The sequence below is a fragment of the Haliaeetus leucocephalus genome, unplaced genomic scaffold (genome assembly GCF_000737465.1).
Source record: "Haliaeetus leucocephalus isolate CR32 unplaced genomic scaffold, Haliaeetus_leucocephalus-4.0 Scaffold169, whole genome shotgun sequence".
Taxonomy (NCBI): Eukaryota; Metazoa; Chordata; class Aves; order Accipitriformes; family Accipitridae; genus Haliaeetus; species Haliaeetus leucocephalus.
This window is the reverse complement of record NW_010972605.1, coordinates 1,530,269-1,551,363: the sequence shown is the minus strand read 5'-3', so window position 1 is coordinate 1,551,363 and position 21,095 is coordinate 1,530,269. Positions and strand designations below refer to the sequence as shown.

Below are 21,095 nucleotides of genomic sequence, written 5' to 3'. Positions count from 1 at the left end.
TGTATTTGTCCTTTTGCTTCTGTTGGTTATTTTTGTGCAGCCATTTTAATGATAATGTCACTTTACTTTTCTATATGATACAGATTGAGATTTCTTCTTGCATGTAGACTAATGTATAGTTGATAGCTAAAGTGCAGTCCTGTATCTTTCTTATACTGTTGTATCAAGCATAAATTACATAACTGATAATAAACTTACTGTCATTTCTGAATGTTAGTAGTGAAAGGAAGATAGAGAATGAGAAGTTGCATGTCATCCAGGGTATTTGTGCACAAACACAAGTGTTGTTTATTGGGTTATCTGTCTGTTACTGCCATGCTTTAAAATGTCATCCAGGGAAGAAGGAAAAACAAACAACTTAGCTGATCAATCATATACTGTGGGTAATGAAAAGCAAATAATTGAACTGTTTGTGTTCACCCTTTAGGTTAGAAAATTCATTGTGCAAAATAAATGACTGAGTGTGTTCACAGAAATAAGGATTGGTTTTTGTATCACCTGTAAGCATACAGGCTATATTAGTAGAACAATATAACTTCAAATATGGTTTAATTGTTTTTTTTATCTTCATATACTGTATCCATAAATACAGACAAGGCTAAAAGGGAAGGAATTTAGTGTTTTAACTAATACTTACGGTAAAAGTCACAAAATTCACATGTTAAGCTTTAATTAAAAAATGGAATATGCAAATCCTACTAAAAGTGTTATGGTGTTGCATTTGTTTTGTATAAAATAAGCAGAACTGGTCTCTTCCCTCCCCCAAGAATAGCTGAAGATCCAATCAGACCATCAGCTAGTGAACTTTTTTTATAGAATCCAGTTGTACTTGTTTGTTCTGCATTTGTCTTTAATCTAAACCCAGTTGATTGCATTTATGCCTTATTTTTACTGATAGATCCTGTTAATACATTTTAACTCTTACCCAGGGATAAATGAACAATTTTTGTTTCCTGAGACAAATGTCACTGTTTCACCTTGATTTTTCTGAGCACTGTCCACTTTTCAGTATATTCTGCTTCAAGCATTGTCAAGTCCATTTGCAGATTTGTGCTTTCTAGTTGGCAAACATCAAGCTGATACACTACCAGCTGGGCTGCAATTTTTTTCATTTAATATGATGTAATTTCTGCAGTGATGGATTAGACATCTTTAGAAGCAGGATGTTTTATTGCTTGTAAGTCATCTAAAGCCATTTTATGTGGTTGATCTCTTCACACCTCTCTCTACTTCCCCTCTCCAATTCCTGCTGCACTGCCTGTGGTCTGACTGACATGATGATGACACTGTCCTTCCTATTAATCTGTCTACAGCTGGGCTTATAAAAGAGCATGGCTGGTGGCACTCTTCACTGGATGTTAACTGCTGTACAGTGTGCAAATACTTCTTTACTGAAGGTCTGAGAATTTGATTCTTCTCCAAAACAGTTTTGCAGAGGCAGGATACTGTATTTTCCAGCTTTTCTGGAGCAATGTATCGAACACTTTATTTGTTGTATTGCTTTTAAAAAAACCCTATTCTTAGTACTTCATCTTGTAATGAGGTAATTTCTTTTTTGAGAGGATAATTGGAAGTGTTCCATTAGTAAGATTCCAATTTTAGCTGTTACCAAGTAGACTTTTTTTGGTTTAAGTCACTAAAGCATCTGTGAATTATTAGCAACGTACCATTAGCACACTGATTTGTTATAAACCAATAGAACCATTTCCAGTTATGGAAGCAAACACAAAACATTACTTTGCAAATTCTAGTCTGTTCAGTAACCCTGGCATCGTCTATCTGTGTGTATTTATAGGACCATGCTAAACATTCAGATCTAAAATATTACTGAAGAACGTATTTTTAGCTTTGTTTTTTTAATGTGTTCAACTCCGTGACCTCCTTGCAATAGTCTCTTCCTTTTCTTTGAAGTCTGGACAACTGTAAAGTTGAAAACTGAGTCCCTGAGCTGGAGATTGAGGAGTATTCAGTAGCCTGTTGCTAGTTATCCCCTTTTCATGCCACCCGCTCCCTAAAAGGCAAAACAAAATAATACTAAATCTAACTGGAAGTGTCAGGTGTAAATCACAATATAGTGCTACTTTCAGACTACAGAAAAATAGCAGCTCAGATTTATTTTTGGTGCTTATGGCTGGAAGATGTTCTATTTGTTGTTTTATTGTCTTTGTACTACTTTGGAGCTGTACAGGCTGTGGTGGACTAACACTAGATCCTATACTGTACATCCTGGCATAGAAATGGCAGAATAGTTTAATTGTATTAAACCTTTCAGTTACTGCACTACAAATGACTATTTGTTTTTGATGAGTTTCTCATTCAAGTAACCCTCGACCTCATAAAATACTAAACTCATACTGAAACCTACGCTTTATAATGCCAGATTTTTTTCCCATTTTCAGTTTACGCAGTTAACTTGTATCAAGTTTAAAAATAATGCTTTAAAAGAATCAATTTCATGGTGAATGCATCTAGTCAAACAAGTCATTTAAACAACATCTTACTCGTGTGTAGCAGACCATTTTACAAGTAACTGAGAGTTTTACAAGCCTGTGTTTCAGACAGGATAATTGGCTGTTTCTTATATGTGAGTTTGGGACTTAAACTCATTAACTTCAATATACAGAACCTTTCCTGGCCTGGTGTGGAGTACTTAGTTAAGGTCTTTTTAGCTGTAGTCATATTTAATAGTTCATTACCAAGAAGTGGTAAAATGGTGCAAATTTCAATTATGTTCTCAAAAAGCTAGTAATACACACTAATTACTTTTTAGCTTGTCACTAGTCGTCAGTAAACTTGTGGTGATTTCTAACGTAAAGAAAACTCAATTAGTAATTGCAAATGTGCAGAATTAAGACTTATCTTGAGGACCAGAACCCCAGAATTTAAAGATGTGATTATACCTTCATTAGACTACAATTTTGAATAGGTAGGTTACTCTGTGAGTGGGGTGTGCTTAGAAAAATCTGTTGCATTAAGATATTTTAGTCAACTGATATTAATCTTCTCATCCTCTTAAAAAATTAATGTCAGCTATATATTTGCTGTATATGATTTCCTTTCCAGTGAGAAGCTTACCTGAGGTGTAACACTAGGATGTGTTGGTAAAACTGTGAGTCATATTCAAGAGGTAGAGGGAAGGAGCTGCCTGTCAGCTTGCAGAAGCTGGGTTTCCTTTTCTGCTGGAATCACTTGACAAATACCTGCTTTTGTTTTTCATTGATACAATCATGAGAATTGGGGCATCACCAGGACATAATCTACCTGCCTTCAGGTGCTTTTCTTCAGAAATAATCTGGCTTTCCAGTGACACTGTAAAGGCACTCTACAGTCGTAGGTGTACAAAGGCAAGCCTTAATTCACTTAATCAAAGTAACAATAGCTTTATTACAGATCTTGTTTTAAGCACCTTCAATATTAATATCAGTAGCCCTCCTTCAAGGAGGCCATAAATTTTATAGATGCTGTCTGTCTGCCCTAGAATTCAGGCATTCTTTGGAGAAGAGTGTGGTTGCTTTCAGTATGGGCTTTTTTTTATGTAAAGGTTGATATCCTTCCTGCCTGAGATATCAGTGGATCTTTCTTCTTTTATGTATATGCAACTCTTGATCTACTGCCTATTATTTCATCTTTTTCCTTGAAGTGTGGGTCAGGATAATGTAGGCCAAGTGGTATCTTGATGTGGTAAGTGAAGAATATTTATTACTTTTTTGCTTGTCCCTTCCCATGGGACCTTTTCACTAAAAGACTTCTCAGGTAGAACTCCCTGCTGCAGCCTATGGTAATGGAAGGAATAATGCTGGAGCTTGGAAAAAGAGAGATTCTAGCCTATTACCTTGAAGTTCAAGAGTCAAAAGAACCATACAGTTCTTCAGCATCTCATTGTATTCACCGATCTTCTCAAAATCCTTCTGGTCATTCCGGGCTTTTCCAGCATCATTGCTGCAAACCTCTGCATTAGTTCACTAATGTTGCTTCCCAGTACTGGAAATAGTTCAGTTATCTGGCTTAAAGCATCCTCTCTCAGTGTACTAAGTGCTCCCTTTTTTCCATATCTATGATTGCTCAGGCATATCCTAGCATTTTAGAGGTAGTGGCAAACTGGTTTTTTACATGGGGGTTCTCTGTGCCCCTGTGTACAGAACCGTGTCTGATTTTAGCTGTGTAATTCTCCTCTTGGTATCCTTGTGCTTTATGAAGGGATCTGGAAGCTGTGAGGGGCCTTACTCAAGCAAGGTCCTACTCACAGAGCATGAAGGGATTCTGCCATATTTCTAGGTGGAAAGTTATTAAATATCAAGAAATGGAGATGAGTCTGGAGCTGCCTGGAATACTAGTTATAAGCGGTGGCCTCCTTTGAGTTTGGAAGCATTCATTGGTGCTTCCAGAGGCCTGGACATAGCAAACCTAAAGCACAGATTTGCCTCTTCTAACAGCAGGGCAAGGAGAAAATCTCAAAAGCAGCTCCTGCAGAAGTCCCTGGCACTGGAGGAACTGGGGGGGGGTCACAGAGCCTGTGGCGTTCTGGCAGCCAGGAACTGAAGCTGGCAGTGGCAGGGTCTCTGGGAGCACTTTTTGCTTCAGAAGTATTGCATGTTAACTTTTTCCAAGATGGATTTATTTCACAGTTTCTGCTTTCGAAGCATAAATGGTTAATTGCATTTAGTTCTGGGCTTGCATTCCATCTGTGTGGACTTTGCATAACTAATAGTACTCCCATCAGCAAAGGACCTGAAGGGAGGTTGAAACCATCCTATGTTTATACACTCTGCTCTGTACCTGGTATGGAACAAGTGAAATAGGCATGACCGCTGCCTGATCTTCTGTGCATGAGAGCACACATCTTGTAGAACTGCAGCTACTGCTGAATAAATGGCTTTTCTTTTGTGTTCATACTGGCTGTTGGCTTGGAATGGTTTCAGCAGTGTAAATGTGGGGAGCCAGCCACAAAGCCCTTAGAAATCCTGTTCTTTGCTATTGATATAAGAATACATGTCCATACAGTGTTTTGGTGCTTTGCAGACTTGGGCACGGTGTACAGATGTTATTTATTCAAGCGCTAGATGTATATACATGTTCAGGCAAATGCAGATGAATCATCACATATGCACCTCTCCAGAAAATACTGTTTAACTGTTATCTGAAGAGAAAACATGCCATTTGCAGAAGGGATGTCATAATAAGGATTGATCTTTGGACTTCTCATTATCTAAAAGTTATTTTGACATTCAACATCACAGGTAAACTTTTTTTTTTCGGGGGGGGGTGGGGTGGGGTGTAAAACTCAGCACTTGTGTACCAGTGTCTTAGTTTTTGTTACTAGTTGAAACCACAGTCTCTAGTTAAATCTAGCATATTTTGCTGCTGAAATCCATGTACTCTGTTGTATTATATTCTGAAGTGAAGTGAATATCTGCAGTCTACTGGGAAAAAAAAATACTATGAAAACTCTGCAAGGCTCTGAAGGATACCTATTTAAAAGTCTTTAGTGTTGAGTTTCTACTAGTTATTTGTATCCTTGAGTTATTCACCTGAAGATGTAACGAACAAACGTGAGTGAGAGAAGGTAGAGGAGATGAGTGGTGGTATAGTAAAACTTATTAAAAAGTTTCTTGTTAAATTATCTTTGGATATGCTCCTTTTTTTTTTTTTTTTTTAAACAGATTAGGGCAATGATAGTAATTTAAACAAATTATCCTAAGTTTAAATTTGACTTCAATCAGTTATTTTTGTTATATCTTAAGAATATATTTGGATATGCTGAGAACACACTTACATAGAAAATTGTTCTTATATGCAGTAAATTTACATTTTTGTGTCTTTGTAGTACATGGGGAAAAAAATGTGAATTTTGGATGTCCTCCAAATAGCTGACTTAAGGGCTAATTTTCACCATTACTCTTTAGGATTTTATATTCTAACACTTGAACTGTAAGTATGTAGCTATCAGTATCTGTTGGAACCCAAAGTACTTCAGAAAACACAGTGGGTAAGAGAGGAAGTAATAGGAGCAGTAACTTAAAGGGGTAGTTGTAGTCTTCTATTAAATGTGATGTCCGATTTCAACTTCTGATTAATTCTTTGGAATAAATTAAAGAATTAAAGCTGTAGATGCTAAAAGAAAATACTTTACTGTGCTTTCATTGCACACATTTTTGTACAACGCCTCCTTTTCTGTTCTTGTTTTACTTGTCGCTCAAGAAGGGATGCTGTTTTGCTCACTCAGGGGTTGATATTGTGAGCTCTTGTGTTGTTTGTCCAGCCCAGCACTGGTTGCATGAATCTTCATCTGGAAGTCTGGTTTTCTCTGTATAGATATGCTGCTGCTGTTCTCATGTTATGTCTTCCAGTTGTAGGAAAAGCACATGCTTATATAAACAGAATATGCTGGGAGAATGAGACACGGAAGGCAAAGCATAGGTGTATGTTTTTGGCAGCTACCTGATTGTTATTATTTCTTTTGAACAAATTAACAGAATGTAACCAAAGAAATCTAATATGCTGTGGTATGTTGTTGTGTGGTAAAGACTTGCATGAAAAGAGCTGATAGATGCTAGTAGCTCCTAAAAGTCTATCTTTGCTTCCATCCACATATATGCAAATCTCAGTAGTACTTCTGCACCCTCAGCAGTCTTCTGTCCTCACTCTCATCCCTCTTATTTGTCCCAGGCCCAGACCCATTATAACATGACCATATGTATCTGTATAAAAAAACACTTAATCCATTTAAAAAAATTCCCACTCTCTTCATCCTGATAGATGATGCAATATTTTATATTTTACAGTAAGCTCCCCTCTGTATTCATCTTCCAGCTCTCTAGCTCACACCCCTTTTTCTTGTCTCACACTTGCATTTGCCAGTACTATGTGCTCTCTGTTTGGAACAGCGTGTCTGTGCTGATTTGCCAGGCATCCTATTTCTTCATTCAGAACAGTTAGGTATCTTCTTTAAAATACATTTCTTTCAGCAATCACTTGCAATCCGAAAAGTGTAGCGTCTTGTGGCCACTGGAGATAACAATGATGGAAAAGTGCATCTGTTCTACAAAGCACCATGTAAATTATTTTGTGGAATATGTATATAAGTGACTGTACTCCTCTTTATAAAGACTTACTGGCCAAAAATATTGGCCAGGTCTGTTGCAAAGCTAAGTAGAAAGTTCAGTTGGATGCTTTTCAGGTAATCTTTTGTGAAAAGCAAAATTTAAAAAAAAAAGAAAAGAAAAGAAAAAGATTGGAAAGCTGTACAAACTAGAAATACTAATTCATAAATCATTCACCACTACCTGTGAGGAGTTGTACAAAAAGGCCTCTGATGGTTTTGAAATCTTGTGTAGAGAAATAGCTTACCTTGCCGTCACACAGAAATGCTGAAGACCATCGTCTTGGGTTTTCTTTTGGTTTTACTTCAGCAGGTCATAATTTAAAAACCAGAAAAAAGCAGCTCAGTTACATAATTCTGATTATCATAATATGTACTTAGTTGATTCATTGCAAGTTTTTAACATTGCACGTAGAGACTTTGAATTCAGCAGCACATAGAAGTCAGCTGTCAATGAAATACCTAGCTTCAAAGAACTAGAATTTAAGACCATTTCTATGGCTGATAGTGTTGTTTAACCTCAACTGGCATTCCTGGGAATAGCCCTGTGCATAGGTTGCTCCAGACCACAGCATATCACCACCCCTTCGCATCAGCTGAGACGCTTTCATTCCCTTCCCTGCTGTGTAAGGGGTGTTCCATATGGAGTCAATAAATACGAGGAATAGGTGTTTTAGGAGGAGTGCTTATGAGACATGGGTGCATTACAAGGATCCCTCTAGACATGGATGAGATCACTGTTAAGAAGAAGCATATGAGCAGGCACACGTGAAGTATCTTTTCAGGAGGATATGAAGTGTCTCTGTAGGAAGAATAAACGTTACGAAGCTTCTGCTGACAGTTTTGCATGTTAGAGCAGCTGTTCTGGTCAGACAAGAGGTCCTTTTTAGCCAAGTGGGGTGTCAGATAAAGAGGCTTCTAGCAGATTTTTAGGGAAAAGCATGAAAGTGTTAACTCCTGTACAAGAGTGGATTGAGATAGTTGATTTAAGATGAAGTGGCTACTGATCCATTCCACCCACTCTTATAAATCACTATACTCGGAACAGGACCAGCAGAAAAGCGTGCGTAGCAGCTCAAGAGGCTGTGCAGTTTGCAGTCCAGCATGCTAACGTATACTAGAGTGGACTTCATTATACTTTTTAGCAGCAGTGGTGATATAAGCAATGGGTTGCACTCTATGGTTAGTAGGTCAACATTTGTGGTTTCTATTTAATTTGCCAGAGTTTCCTTTCTTTTGTTTTCTGTTTTCCTTTTTTAGATACAATTTCTTTTACCTCTAATACCATCCTTTTCCTTATTGCAACTGTTGAAAGCTTTTTTTGTGTCTTTTAAAGTCTTCTGTAGCAGTATAAATATACTCTGAGCCTCTAATTATGGTATTTTTTTCTATGCCACCTGCAAGCATTTTACCTTTTTAGCTGCACAGTTGATTTTCTTTTAAGTTACTCATTTTATGTAGTTTCCCTTTTTAAAACGTAATGCTATGTGACGGACTTTTGGTTTTTTCTCTTCACCAAAGATACTGAATTTGCACATGCTTTAGTCACTGTTATAGGCAGCTTGTCTGTTGTTCATGGACTTGGCAATCAAAATTGCCTTTTTCTCCTGCATCTTCTAAACAATTGTTCCAAAAGGCAGATTTTTATGATGTCTGAAAAGGTAGTCTCAGCATCACAGCTCAATGAAACTTTCACCATGTAAATATGGGGAACGCCAGTCTCCCATTATTACTGCATGTCTTGTTCATGCAGATTACAAATAGATGAATGAACGATTTTGTGTGGTTAATACATGGATTCAGCAAATTAGGTAGTTTTAGTTTAATTCATACCTCCACCAGTCACCCTTTTGCAGTAATACTTGATTAATCCTATAAAAGTCTTTGCAATTTAGACTAGTGGGGACACTGATGTGACTGTGCAGCATTTGATTAGATATAATGTACATGTGTTGTTACATATTTTTTTTTTCCCAATGAAATTGTTCAGTAAAACAGCAATGGATGAAAAAATATTTTATCCATTAAATTCTCCAAATACAGCCTGGTATTGCAAGTGACTACCTGAATTTTGTATTTGTTTACAACAGATTAATCAGAGTGGGTTGGAAGCCTTTTTGTGTTGGTGAAATTTGGTATTAAAATTTTGAATTTGAATTAAAAATAATACTTTCAATCAACTTTCTTTCATGTTGAGTAATAGATAGAAATGACTCTGTATTCATATATTACAGTATCTTAAGTTTTCCTCTACGTCTTACGTTCATGTGTGTTGTGAACTGGCTAGATGAGGTTCAGTAATAGAACATACAAAAGCTTTCAGCAGGGCCTGGTTACTCAGCTTATGTGTATCAATTTAGTAGCATCAGTTCCACACTGCTATGCTAATTTACACCAGGTGAGGTTCTGGGCACCAATCCTTTTATTGTCTCTTGACTTTTCTAGCATGTAGGTTAAGCAACATTTGATAACCATATGCTTAGTGTATTGTGCCAGTAGAATAGGACTTAGAAGGTGGAGTGTGGGAAGAGTGGGAATAATTGCAGGCGTGTATTGTTAGATTTTATTGACTTCAGAATGTGGCATAAATACAATGTCAGCTTCTCTATAAGACAGGGCCCCCATGTGGAGTCAAGACATACAGTGAGATCCTGTAAAATAGTAAAGAAATCTTAAAATTATGTGGATTTAATTGATTGTATTTTCTTCTAAGGTTGTGTCTTAAAAATGTAGCAATCCCAAAGTAAACACTTAAAGATCCAAAGCCAGTATGTAAATGCACATCTAATGTGTCAGACATCTGAGGCACGTTTGAGTCTTTATAGTTTGCTCCAGCATCCATGAACAGACAGAAAGCTTTTCACCATTTATGCAAGAGACAAAAGAGCTTCTTTTAGGAACTCACCTCTTTTGTGCTACTGCGATTGAAGAGAGCTGTAAAACAGTTACTGCTGATTATCTGATTATGCCAGAACTACCTAGGTGAGTGAGTATTTGGAGACTTTCAGCTTCCTTTGGATATTTTGGTGATTAGTGTGCATCTTCTTAGGAAATCTGGTAGGGAATGAGTGTGAATGATGGTCATCAGGCCAGAAAGCAACTAGAGAAATGAAAGTGGATGGAGAGCTGAGAGCATTCTAGTGGAAAAAACTGTATAAACAGTGTTGGGCATCTGATTGTGTCAGTCTAGTTTCATGTAGTTGTTTCATCTGTGGCATGTAAAAAAGCCGTTCCTTCTTAAGTTTAAAAAAACTTACTTGTTTTTAGAACTGAATGACATCTTCTGAATTAAATGGGGGAGAAGTTATAGTAAATTGGAAAATACTTCTGTCTGCAAACTTCTTTCTGGAAGTTTCGAAGTTGTAGAGCCCACTTGCAAAGCTTTAGGCTTTAGCAAACTCCATTGTGGTGTGAAGTTTAAATGAGGAAATACAGTAACATACCACAGAGTGTCCCTTGGGTTGTGGAAAATCAGTTCTGTGCTGCTTCTGGTTTATTTATTTATTATTTGTAAGCCAGTTAGTGTTATTTTTCTGTGTTTGGATTAGAGACAAGTCATCTATCAAATCTTCTTTTCTCTGTAGGTATGAACAAAATAGCTGTTACTTATGTGAATATAAACAGTTGTGCTTTCATGCCATTATCAAAACTTCCCATTTCAAAAGCCACTGCTTAACTATCACTTTAATTTCAGCATCCATCTAGGGCCTATGAATGCAGATACTGTGAACTGTTCCTTAGGTGTGGAAAATGATGACAACACATTGCTGATTTTGTTAAATTTTGCTAACACACTTAGAAATAGGAAAAAATAAATTTTAATCAACATCAGGTATCCAAATAAATAATTTATCTGCAAAATTTTTTTCACTAAATCAGTTGATGCTGTTTTACTGCTAAAATAGAAATTCTATCTTGGCATCTGCAGTCACTGAAATATAGCTTAAAGTCATTGTTTTTCTTGGCTAGAGGCTACCTTGGTAAGTAAGCAATATCATATTTGCCCACAAATGCACAAGACTCAGTGCTAGTCTGCTTACTGCCATCATTTCCTTACGTGTTTCTAGTTATTTACTGCTTTTAAACCGAAGTACTCTCCTTACAATGTAATGGCCTTTTCCTAACAATTTCTTCATATGGTATAGCCTTAATTCAAGAGGCTATGTAAATAAGATTGCGGACAGCCTTCCGTGAGCTCAAGGGGCTGATGGCAGTAGTCTTCCAGCAGAGGGGGTGTGGTGGACATCCTCTGGGTTGTGGGTCTGAAACATCTCAAATTACTCAGCCATATTTGTCAGCTTAACACCAGCAGGCTACTCTATCAGCTAGCTGCGCTGACACCTTGCTTTGTTATGCTTCTGTGCAGCTTTTACTTCCTTCCCTATTTAGCAGTCAAGGAAGCTGTTGCTGAAATAAGCAAGAGAGCTTTCTTATCCTGCTTCTCCAGTACTGTGATCGTTGCCATTAATTCAATATATTAATGGGGGTAAATTCAATTTGGTGTCACTTCAGCTGCTGGAGACATTGCAATACCTCCCTTATAAAGATTAGTATTTAGGTTCTGATCACATATGACCATGCTAACACATCAGATACTAATATGGCACTGATACAGCAATACTAAAAAGTAGGTATGCTGATATTAAAATACTGGTTGTTGAAGTCCCATTTGTTTCAGCTTGTACGTTTTCTGAAATTTTTTTGAGGGGAAGTGAATGTCAAGTACCACGCTTATTTTTCAAGCGTTTGCGGGTAGTTACTGATACAATTCTGCTTTGTTGGAAATAGATTTTAAAAGGTTTCACCTGTATCTTAGCTGGGGAAGCAGAAGTTCCCATCTCAAAATCACCATTATTTTCTGATATTTGTTACTAAACATTCTGCTTGAAATTCCTTTCTGAAAAATAAGAAAACCTTCCTGCCACACTGTCATGGTTGAATTCTGATTTGTGTCAGTTGATACAACTACAATCGGTTTCTTCTGTTAGAATATATTACTAGTTAAAACTGTTGTATACACACTATAAGAGCTGCATAGAGATGTTGCAGGTTGTTTGGGCTTTGGAAGCCTTTTTTTTGGTTTTTTTTTTTCTTTCTGTTTTTTATTCGCCCTGCACATGGAGCCTTACCCAGTGGGGCTCCAGTTGCCTGTCTAGGGCGTCTGCTGCCTACCACAATACGAGTAACTGTTCCTGTTGTGCATATTTGTGGTACAGTCTGTGATAAAGGAAAATTAAGAATATTTGGCAATAATTACAAGGAACAAGAATGTCCAAACTAAGTCAGCACTAAATATTTCTGTTGGCATGTTGACAATAGCAAGTACTGATAGATATAATTTTGGATGTAAAAACTAAATGTCTATTTTGACAAGTTAAACAGGAGTAGACTTTTGGATCAAATACTATCAAAGACTAAAATTTTGATGAAAACAGTAATCTGTGGACCAAAATAACTTGCAGACTGCTGTCTTCTCTCAAGAGGCATCAAAATTATGTTTTGATATTGTACTTGCTATTTTGAAAAGTGATTGGAGTGTACAACTAAATGAAAATCTTTTCTTTCTCAGTCTTTCTGTGGCTCTGTGTTTCTGCCTTGACAGTTGGTGTAATTAGTGTCAGTGGCGATTGGTCTTTCCAAGAAACTGCATCTTCCTCAGTTATTTTGTCAAGGCTTATAATCACCTTAAAATTTTCAGTTCTATATTACATCATATTCTTATGCCTCCTTGCTGCACAGTTGCTGCAGAAGTAAAAATTGAATTAATTTAATTAAAAGGTTTCCTTCTTTATCACTATTATTAGATATTATAGGTAAGCAGCTGGAGTCTGCTGGAACGTGCTGGATTTTGAACTAAGGTGACTGTAGAAAACCATCATGTCTCATGTATAATACTTATTACTATCCCAATCACTTTAGTCTGCTAGTCTCCTATGTTTAATTCCAGAAAAACTATCTGGTTTTGGAAGAATTTTTATTTTTCTAGTGTTCTCAAGGTCATTAAGAAACCCTCTGCTATAGCACACTTTTGGCTGGAATGTTTAGGATTTGTACATTTTCAACAGTTCATTTGTGTAGCTAGAGTAGCCTGCTGACAAATTCTGCATCTTAAGTGTTTACCAATAGGAGTATGATGAAACATACAGCTTTAACATTAAAATACAAATGTAACCTAAAATTTCTTAGTTACTTTTGCTGTTTTGGCTAAGTTTTTGAACACTTGTTTCGTGTGCTTTGCTCTTTGCCTTGAGTCCATATAATTCTTCCCCAGACCTCCCATGCTGTTAAACGTATGGGTAGAATGGTGGCTTCCAAGCAGGTCACTCACCCCTAAAGAAAACACTTTCAGGTCACATCATATAACCTGTATTATAAGAACAGCTGTGGGTAAGATTCTAAAAATGAGTATCCTGATCTTTTTACATGGGGTTTTTTTATGGTTTGGTTTGGTTTGGTTTTTTTTTTAGATGAGAGACAGAGAGTTGTCATTATAATATTAATACATTGGTCTCTTTTTTTTTTCTTACTAGATAAAAAAATATTTTGAACTTGAGCCACTTGCACGTGGAAAGCGCTGGATTCTTAAACCCTGCTCCTTGGATGATATGGAGGCAGTAAAAGACAGTTTCTCCCTGCTAATAAACTTGCTAGAAGAGAGAGACTTCGAACCTTCAAGAATGTGAAACGCAAGAGAGAAGAGTGGTTCTCCAGGCATCACTGTACCTGCACATTCTGCTCACAGCTTAATTATGGTGTGGTATCAAGACTGTACTTTGATATGTTGTTTATACAGTTAGTGCAGAATGTCCTTTTGTTAAAATAAATATTCTGTGAATCAGGTACACAACTATTTCCAGTAAAGTTGTCTACACTACTGAAATAGGGAGTTGCTCTTTGTTTACCACTATTTCTGCACACTGCATGTTGCTTTCTTGTGTTGCGATCATCCTTGATAGGAAACTTTACATGCACAAAAATAACATAATCTGCAAAGGAGGAATTCTATCTGCTACCTTGGTTTTTAAAAAATAACTAAAGTCTTAAGGATTTGTGAGACTAACTTGTATTAGCTTGTTTACTGACCCCACGATATGGAAAGCACAGCCACTGAGAACCTTAATAGGATACCTTAAAGGCAGGCAGTTTCATGTTAATGCAAAGGTTAGTCCTGAAGTTTTTCTGAGTGAAAATACAGTTAAGTTAGTTGATTCTTCTTCTGAAGTCATAGCATAACCTTGTCAAAGGCAGAACTGTTATTTTGCTGGAAGTTTCCTGAAAGGCAAATTAGCAAACAGATGTGTGTGCATAACAGTATTTGGGAAAAATAGGTGACATAAACAGGTGGTCTAAGTAACAAAATTTTTAGAAAACATTCAAAGTTGGATAAAGTAACAATTTTCATTGAAAGTAGTTTTCCGTAAGAGAAGCAAAGCAAATGTCTGTTAATTCAGCTGTAGTTAGAAGTGTGACTGATTTTAAATAAGGATTGCTTCCTTTATCACTCAGTCATAGAGTACTACTGTTATCGTAACATTGCCAAGGCATCTATACCATAATTAAGGGCCTTCCAGTGTTTGTACTATAAGCTTCTCTTTTAAAGGGTTTATAACTTGTTCTTTCAAACTTCCTCTGGGCTGGATGTTACTTAGAAGACAAAAAAGTATTCATTGGGAACAACATTTGTAATACATTTGGAAAAATCCCATTTGGTTCCAGTAACACAGTGTATATTTCCTCTTTCCAAGTTTTCCCAGTTGTAGGTTTGCAGTCTTTTGGCTGCCTTTTGCTGATTTTTTTAAAACCTTATAAACTGATTTTGTCAATTAAAGAAACATGCTGGGTCACTTTTTCACCATTAAGTCAGTCACAACAGGGTATGTGCAGATCAGCCACTGAACTGGTGCACACCTTGAATGTTGTGACTTGTGCATTCAGCTACTCTTGTGCATAAGTGTCTGCAAACACAAACTGTAGTGATGTGTCAGTGGTTCCTCATCGATTCTGCTTGTGTTTTGAAACAGTAACTCCTTTTTTCAAGGCAACATAGCTTTCCACTCCAAGCATTTATTTTTTAAGTTTGAAGGTTATTGTAGTTTCTCACTAGTTTATTTGGGAATAAGAAAACAGCAAGGGTCAGCTTTTAAAGGCATATAAAAGCTATTTCTCTATTACTTGCAATTATACTCTTTGTTAAACAAAATGGTTTTTATAGTTTTTTGTTTACTTTTCATTTTCCATGGATACCTTGCATTGCTCCCTCAGAATTATATCTGTCCAAATGCATGGCCTAATGATCACTGGTTTAACTTCCCTTGTATTATCAGAAAGCGGCTAGGAAAACTGGTAAGCTCCTTGCTTAATTTTGCAATAGAATAGGCAGAAAGCCTGAAGGGCACCTCTTCTTGCTTTTTCTTCTCTTTCCTGTCAGGTCAATTGCCGCACTCCTAATACTCTTGGAAATAGCCAAGAACTGGAATTGTTTATTTCAAAACACAGAGAGGAACCTTGGTTTGGTTCTCTCTGCACAGTTTAGATGGGACCCAACTGCCCATCAGTTTCTCTTGTATGGGTTGAGGAGGCTCCTTTCCCTGGATTTAAAGAGGAACCGAATCTAATTTACAGTTCCAAACTCTCTCTTAGTTGACGTGAGCTTAGAGACTACAGAGTCCCCAGATTTCCGCATGGTCCCCAGATTTCTGTCCTGTTTAGGGACAATGACAAATTAGAAGTGGTGGGGAGGAGTGAGAGGATTATTTCCCACAGAAGGCAGGCAGTTTGGGGAGGCAAAAAGACGGATTCAGAGCTTTTACTGCTTTGTCATTGAACATTAGTTAGAAGATGAGAGGTAAATTTTTTTTACTGTTTTTCCCCTTCTTTCCCATATTAAAGTTATGGACCAAAAGGTACAGCAAATGAAAATAAGCCCAACTGTATTTCATTCTTAAAAACTTATTTGTACCATCAGTGAGTCTGGTCCAAAAACTTCAGAGTTTCCAAGTTACATTTTGGTCGTGATTTCCCAACTATGCACTGTTGGAAGGTGCTACATGATTAACATGCAAAAGACCCAAGTAGCTGATGAGAACATGGCTTTGGCATATGCCAGTGGCCACTTAGACTAGGACCTTTTGATGCTTAATGCTTTATCTTTAGGAAAATGCCAACTGCACAGGAGCAGTGATTTTTTTTTTTTTTTTCAGAACTATTTTGAATATGCTTTTTCTTACTAATACAGTGATCATTCCTCACCACAGGTTGAAACAATACCTCATAACTGCTTAGGCTAAGACCAATGCTTAACTTTTCTTTGAATGTAGTTCTTCTGTGGTTTTGTGTTGTGGATGGACTTAATGGATGTGTACCCTTTTAATGTCTGTGAACACCTTCACCTTTTTATGGAGGAATTAAAAATGTTCATAGCAGCTCACGTCACACTTCCTTCTCTAAAGTGTTGTTGAATGCTCTGGCTATGGTAGAATATGTAAGCACCATGCATTTTTTATTCAGATGACCATCTCAACTGTTTCTTTTTTCTTCCTTTTTTTTTTTTTTTAAATCTTCTCACATGTGTTCATCATTTAGGTGAAATAAACTTGGGCACTAGGCTCTACTTTCCATGCAAGTTCATTAAGGAGTGAACATTGTCTTTTTAAAAAAGATACTGTGCTTTAATGTTCTTCAGCCATCTGTTAAATTACTTTGTGTGTGTGTGTGTGTGTATGTGTATGTGCCCACATTGGGCTTCTTCTCAGACCTGTGGCTGTCTGCAATGTCTCAGCCGTCAGAATGAAAACATTATCAATCAGTATCCAACAACAGCTGGTTTTGACAAGCCTCTGTCTGCTGCCTAATGCTTTACAACTTGTCAATGAGACCTCTTTGTCTACTTGCTCTGAGCCGGTAATCTTACTACTTCCATGTTGTGTCCTGTACTTGTACTTCTAGCATTTGTATGGAAAAAAAGTTAAATCTTAGTGGGTTTTGATATTCTTTCTTGCTGTATAATGCTCAATGTGTATCTTAGCTTGCCTCTTCAAATGCTCTATACAAAAATCTGTGATGTATTATTTCATTTAAGTTCCTGCATTTCATTATATTTATAGAAGTTGCAGATTTTTGTACTGTATTAGTTAATACAGTTGCCTTTTTGTAATGGCAATTAATTTATATTACAAAATTTTGTATCTTTACTGTAGTCAGAAGTATTAGTTAACTGCCGTATTATCTTGACTTTATACTAAAAATACAGTGTCTATACACAGAAGCTGACCCAGTCAAGTGGACAACTGCTGACATGAGGAACTTCTACTGTTTGTGATTTATACATGATTTCCACTATCAAAAAAAAAAAAAAAAAAAAAAAAAAAAAAACAACTGTGTAGAGTTGAGTTGCTAAGTTTGGATTTCTTGAGCAGTAGCCAGTTTGGGAGTGTGGTGTATTACCTTGATTTGGAATCTTCAAGATAAATTATTTACTCCTAGATGAAAACAAATATTACTGTATAATCATTGCTAAATTATACATAGTTACACATTTACACACACACACACATATATAAAACAAAACTTCCAAAAATTGGCCGATTTATTTCCACAGCAAGATGTTGTTACTCTGGAAATATATCAAACATATTGTGGGATTATTGGTGGAACAGAGATTGGAATAATCATCATACAGTTATTCCATAATGTTAAACTGAGGGACATGTTTATATGACTAGAAGTTATTTTTAAATCAGTGACATGACAAAGACATATACCCAAAAAAAGCTATAGAAGTTGAGCAAAGGAAAATACTGTGGGAAAAATAAAAGCTTGCTGAGACAACTCAATGTTATATGATCAAACACTGTTTGAGTAGAAGAGACTCTCACAATGCAAGTTGTAACAGCTGATGGAAGTACAGCGCTGCTGAGCCAGGCTGGAGTTGCTGGTTCAGCTACTGAGGTATGCTTTTTTAATTTTATTATTTTTAAATCTGCCTCTTACCAAAACTAGGATGGAAATGAAGGATTTGTAAACTCAGAATAATTTTTTAATTCTTTTGTTTCATATAAATAGGAACTGAAAATCTGCTAATCATGGCTCATTTGATAGCTCCTGAAAGAATTTTCATTAGCTCATTAGCCCTTTGACCTAATAGTTCAAACAAATAAAAACATCTGTTTGTGTCAGCTGTAGGGTTAGCCATCCAGGGCCTAGGTTAACATGAGGATGAGGGAGAGTCCCCCATATCCTACATGAAAACAAAAACCATACCATTTTCAGTATCTGCAGTTGAAAAGAACCCCTGAAATCAAGTAGAGCTGCTGAATTCTGTTACGTGAAGAGACTGAAAAAGATCATTACCCTTCTCAATCCTCAGCCCTCATGGGTGAACTGACTAACTTCGTTGTGTGGGTTGGACTGAAGATCAGGGCTAATTTAACTAGTTCTGAGACATTTATGCCCAATGCTAGCTGCTTATAATGTATTTTAGCTTTTATCACAGCTATATTTAGAGAAGCCAAAGTATGCTGTATATTGCTTGTTCATTCACCAGATTTCATGGGAAAATGTACTATGTGGTATTCTGGTGGGTTTTGGTAGAATATATTCAGGGCAGCCTTGTTTGTGGAGTGTATGTTTGTGCATCAAGCATGTTCAGCAGTTCTATTTATGGTGTCTTATATATGCCTTAATTTTTTAATCACTGAAACTGTCTAGAAAAGGCAGATACTCAAATGTGAATATTGGTGCTAACAGTAGCCTGTGCAGCTCCAGTTATCTGTGGCAGTAAGGTAGGGAGAACAGAAGAGAGATACTTTAATCATCTGGTTGTCAGGTTTACAGTAAATCCAACAAAAGTGTTCAGCAAAAGGTCCTGTGCTGGTTTGGGATGATTATGGAATATTAAGAGTTGATCGTGTGAAGAGAAGGAATGACATAATCTATGGCCAGCCTTATTACTATAATGGGAGTAGAGGGACTCCTTACCTGAAAATAGTCTGGTTTTGGTAAAGACCGTATCTGTAATGAGAAGCTGTTGTATAGTTAATTTCTAAGCACAGAAAAATTTCCTTACACGTGAAAAATCTGTGCATATATTTGAGAGGCTGCCCACATGCTAATAAGTAAGAGGCATGAATTGTACCTATTATGCTTGTGTGCAATATAAGGAAAGCCATTCACAATTAATTTTCTCAATTCTCACTGTTAGATTGTGAGCTAAAACTGACAAGAAATAAAACCAGCAATCACAGCACTTCTTTTTTACCTGTCACCTTGAAATAGCGAAATGCTGTTGTTCATTTTTATTACTATGCCATGTAACTATAATTTATTGCATTTCAGTGTGCACTGGAAAGTATTTGCATGTATTAAGTAAAACAAGACAAAAATAAATCCTTTTGTGGTTTGGCAACTTCCTTGCATGAAGAACAGCCCTCTTTCTAAGGAGACATTTACCATTGGAGTACAGAAGCCTCATATTATAGCTTTATTATAAATTACTGCTAACTGAAATGCTAAATCATGGAAATCCCAAACAAAAGATCTGGTACTGTTTAAATGCATACTCCCAAATATAGTGTGGCAGAGAGAGCAAAATCATGACTTGCATATACATGTTGCAAAACCAAACCAAGCTTAATGGCCAATCACACAGCAAAGTATTTGGTATTTTAACAATGTGACAGTCTTGGATTTGGAAGGTTGATAGATTTTTCAGGATCAAAAGGGCATTTCGTAAAAAGTTTAATTTTATGGTAGGTTACATTTTGGGCCTGTCAACTTTGACACAGTCCCTTTAAAGCAACAAATCCTGCTGTGTGTTAAGGTTGGCACTCTAAAAATTTCTTCCATAGAAATTAATCCATACTGCATTCTGTTAGCACATGCTAAAATAGTATTTTCTGTCCTGTGTCACCTCATTTACTTGAAAGCACATACCCATCTTCCACTAATACACACCTTGCTATTTTTTGAAACAAAAGGTTCAGCTTCATCTTATAGTAGGCTTTGTGTGCTACCATGTTCACTAGCGTATCCTCAGAGAAGCTTATACACTCAAATTATAGTATTGTTGTATACCCTTCAAAAACCCCATTTCTGCCAGTATTCTTAATGCTTATAAAAACAAATGTCTATTTGCAAAACTGTATCAGAATTATTTTATTACAGCCTTCCCATGTATGGTGTCTTTGTAAGACCTAGAGCTACAAGATGTGAATGAGATTGTATGATTTAAAATGAACCCCAATTAAACTGCAGTATCTGGGAAATTGCTTTTTTTATTTAACAGTGGAATGAACAATGCAATCTCATCATTGCCTCAATATTTACCTTGCTATAGAGAAGAAATGAACACTTATTGTCAATAATGTAAATTATAACAGCCTTCGTCCATCTTTACTAAATGGCTTTGCCAATGAGATTGTTGTCATCCTCTCTGGTTTATATGTGTGTCAGTTAAAGTTGAAAGCCTTCCTTCAAGTATCTGACACTAAGGTTAATTTAAAAAAAAAAATGCTAATTGCCTTTTCTAAAAATATTTTTGTACATGATTTGCAGGAGTGTGACTGATGCAGAAAAGTTCACTGTTTACCTTTAAAATATAGAGTGTGACCTTTTGGTTACAGTAAATACAGTACTGCAAGTCTGGTAAAGTCATCACATATACTAAAGGTATTGAGACCATTTACCTCACATTCCTCCCTATTAGCTTCCACAATTAACATGATCCACAGCTGAAAAAATAATTCTGGTTGTCAGTGATAAATGGGGTGAAATCGTCAATCACTGAAGTCGACAGTATTATTTTAAAAAGATAATGCAAACAAATGTTTACCCAAAGATAGCAGTATGTTGCTGAGATTTTGTTCCTCAGGGTTCTCTCATTTCATTCACATGACTTTAGTGCTTAGTGTCGGATTAAAGAGAGCTTTTTTTCTTTTCTTTTTTTTCTGTAGCATGAAGAGTACCAAACACTCAAGCACCAAGGTCTTTAGCAGAACCA

At 36.5% G+C, this 21,095-nt stretch overlaps 1 protein-coding gene across 1 annotated transcript in view; it reads left to right on the top strand.

Annotated features, from left to right (window-relative positions):
* The window catches only part of ARL15 (ADP-ribosylation factor-like 15), a 199,510-nt gene extending 185,728 nt beyond the window's left edge, over positions 1-13,782 (top strand). Inside the window, exon 6 of the mRNA XM_010563548.1 lies at positions 13,630-13,782. Coding sequence (XP_010561850.1) covers positions 13,630-13,782 — 153 coding nt within the window. The remainder of the gene's footprint in view (positions 1-13,629) is intronic.
* Positions 13,783-21,095: the final 7,313 nt, after the last annotated feature.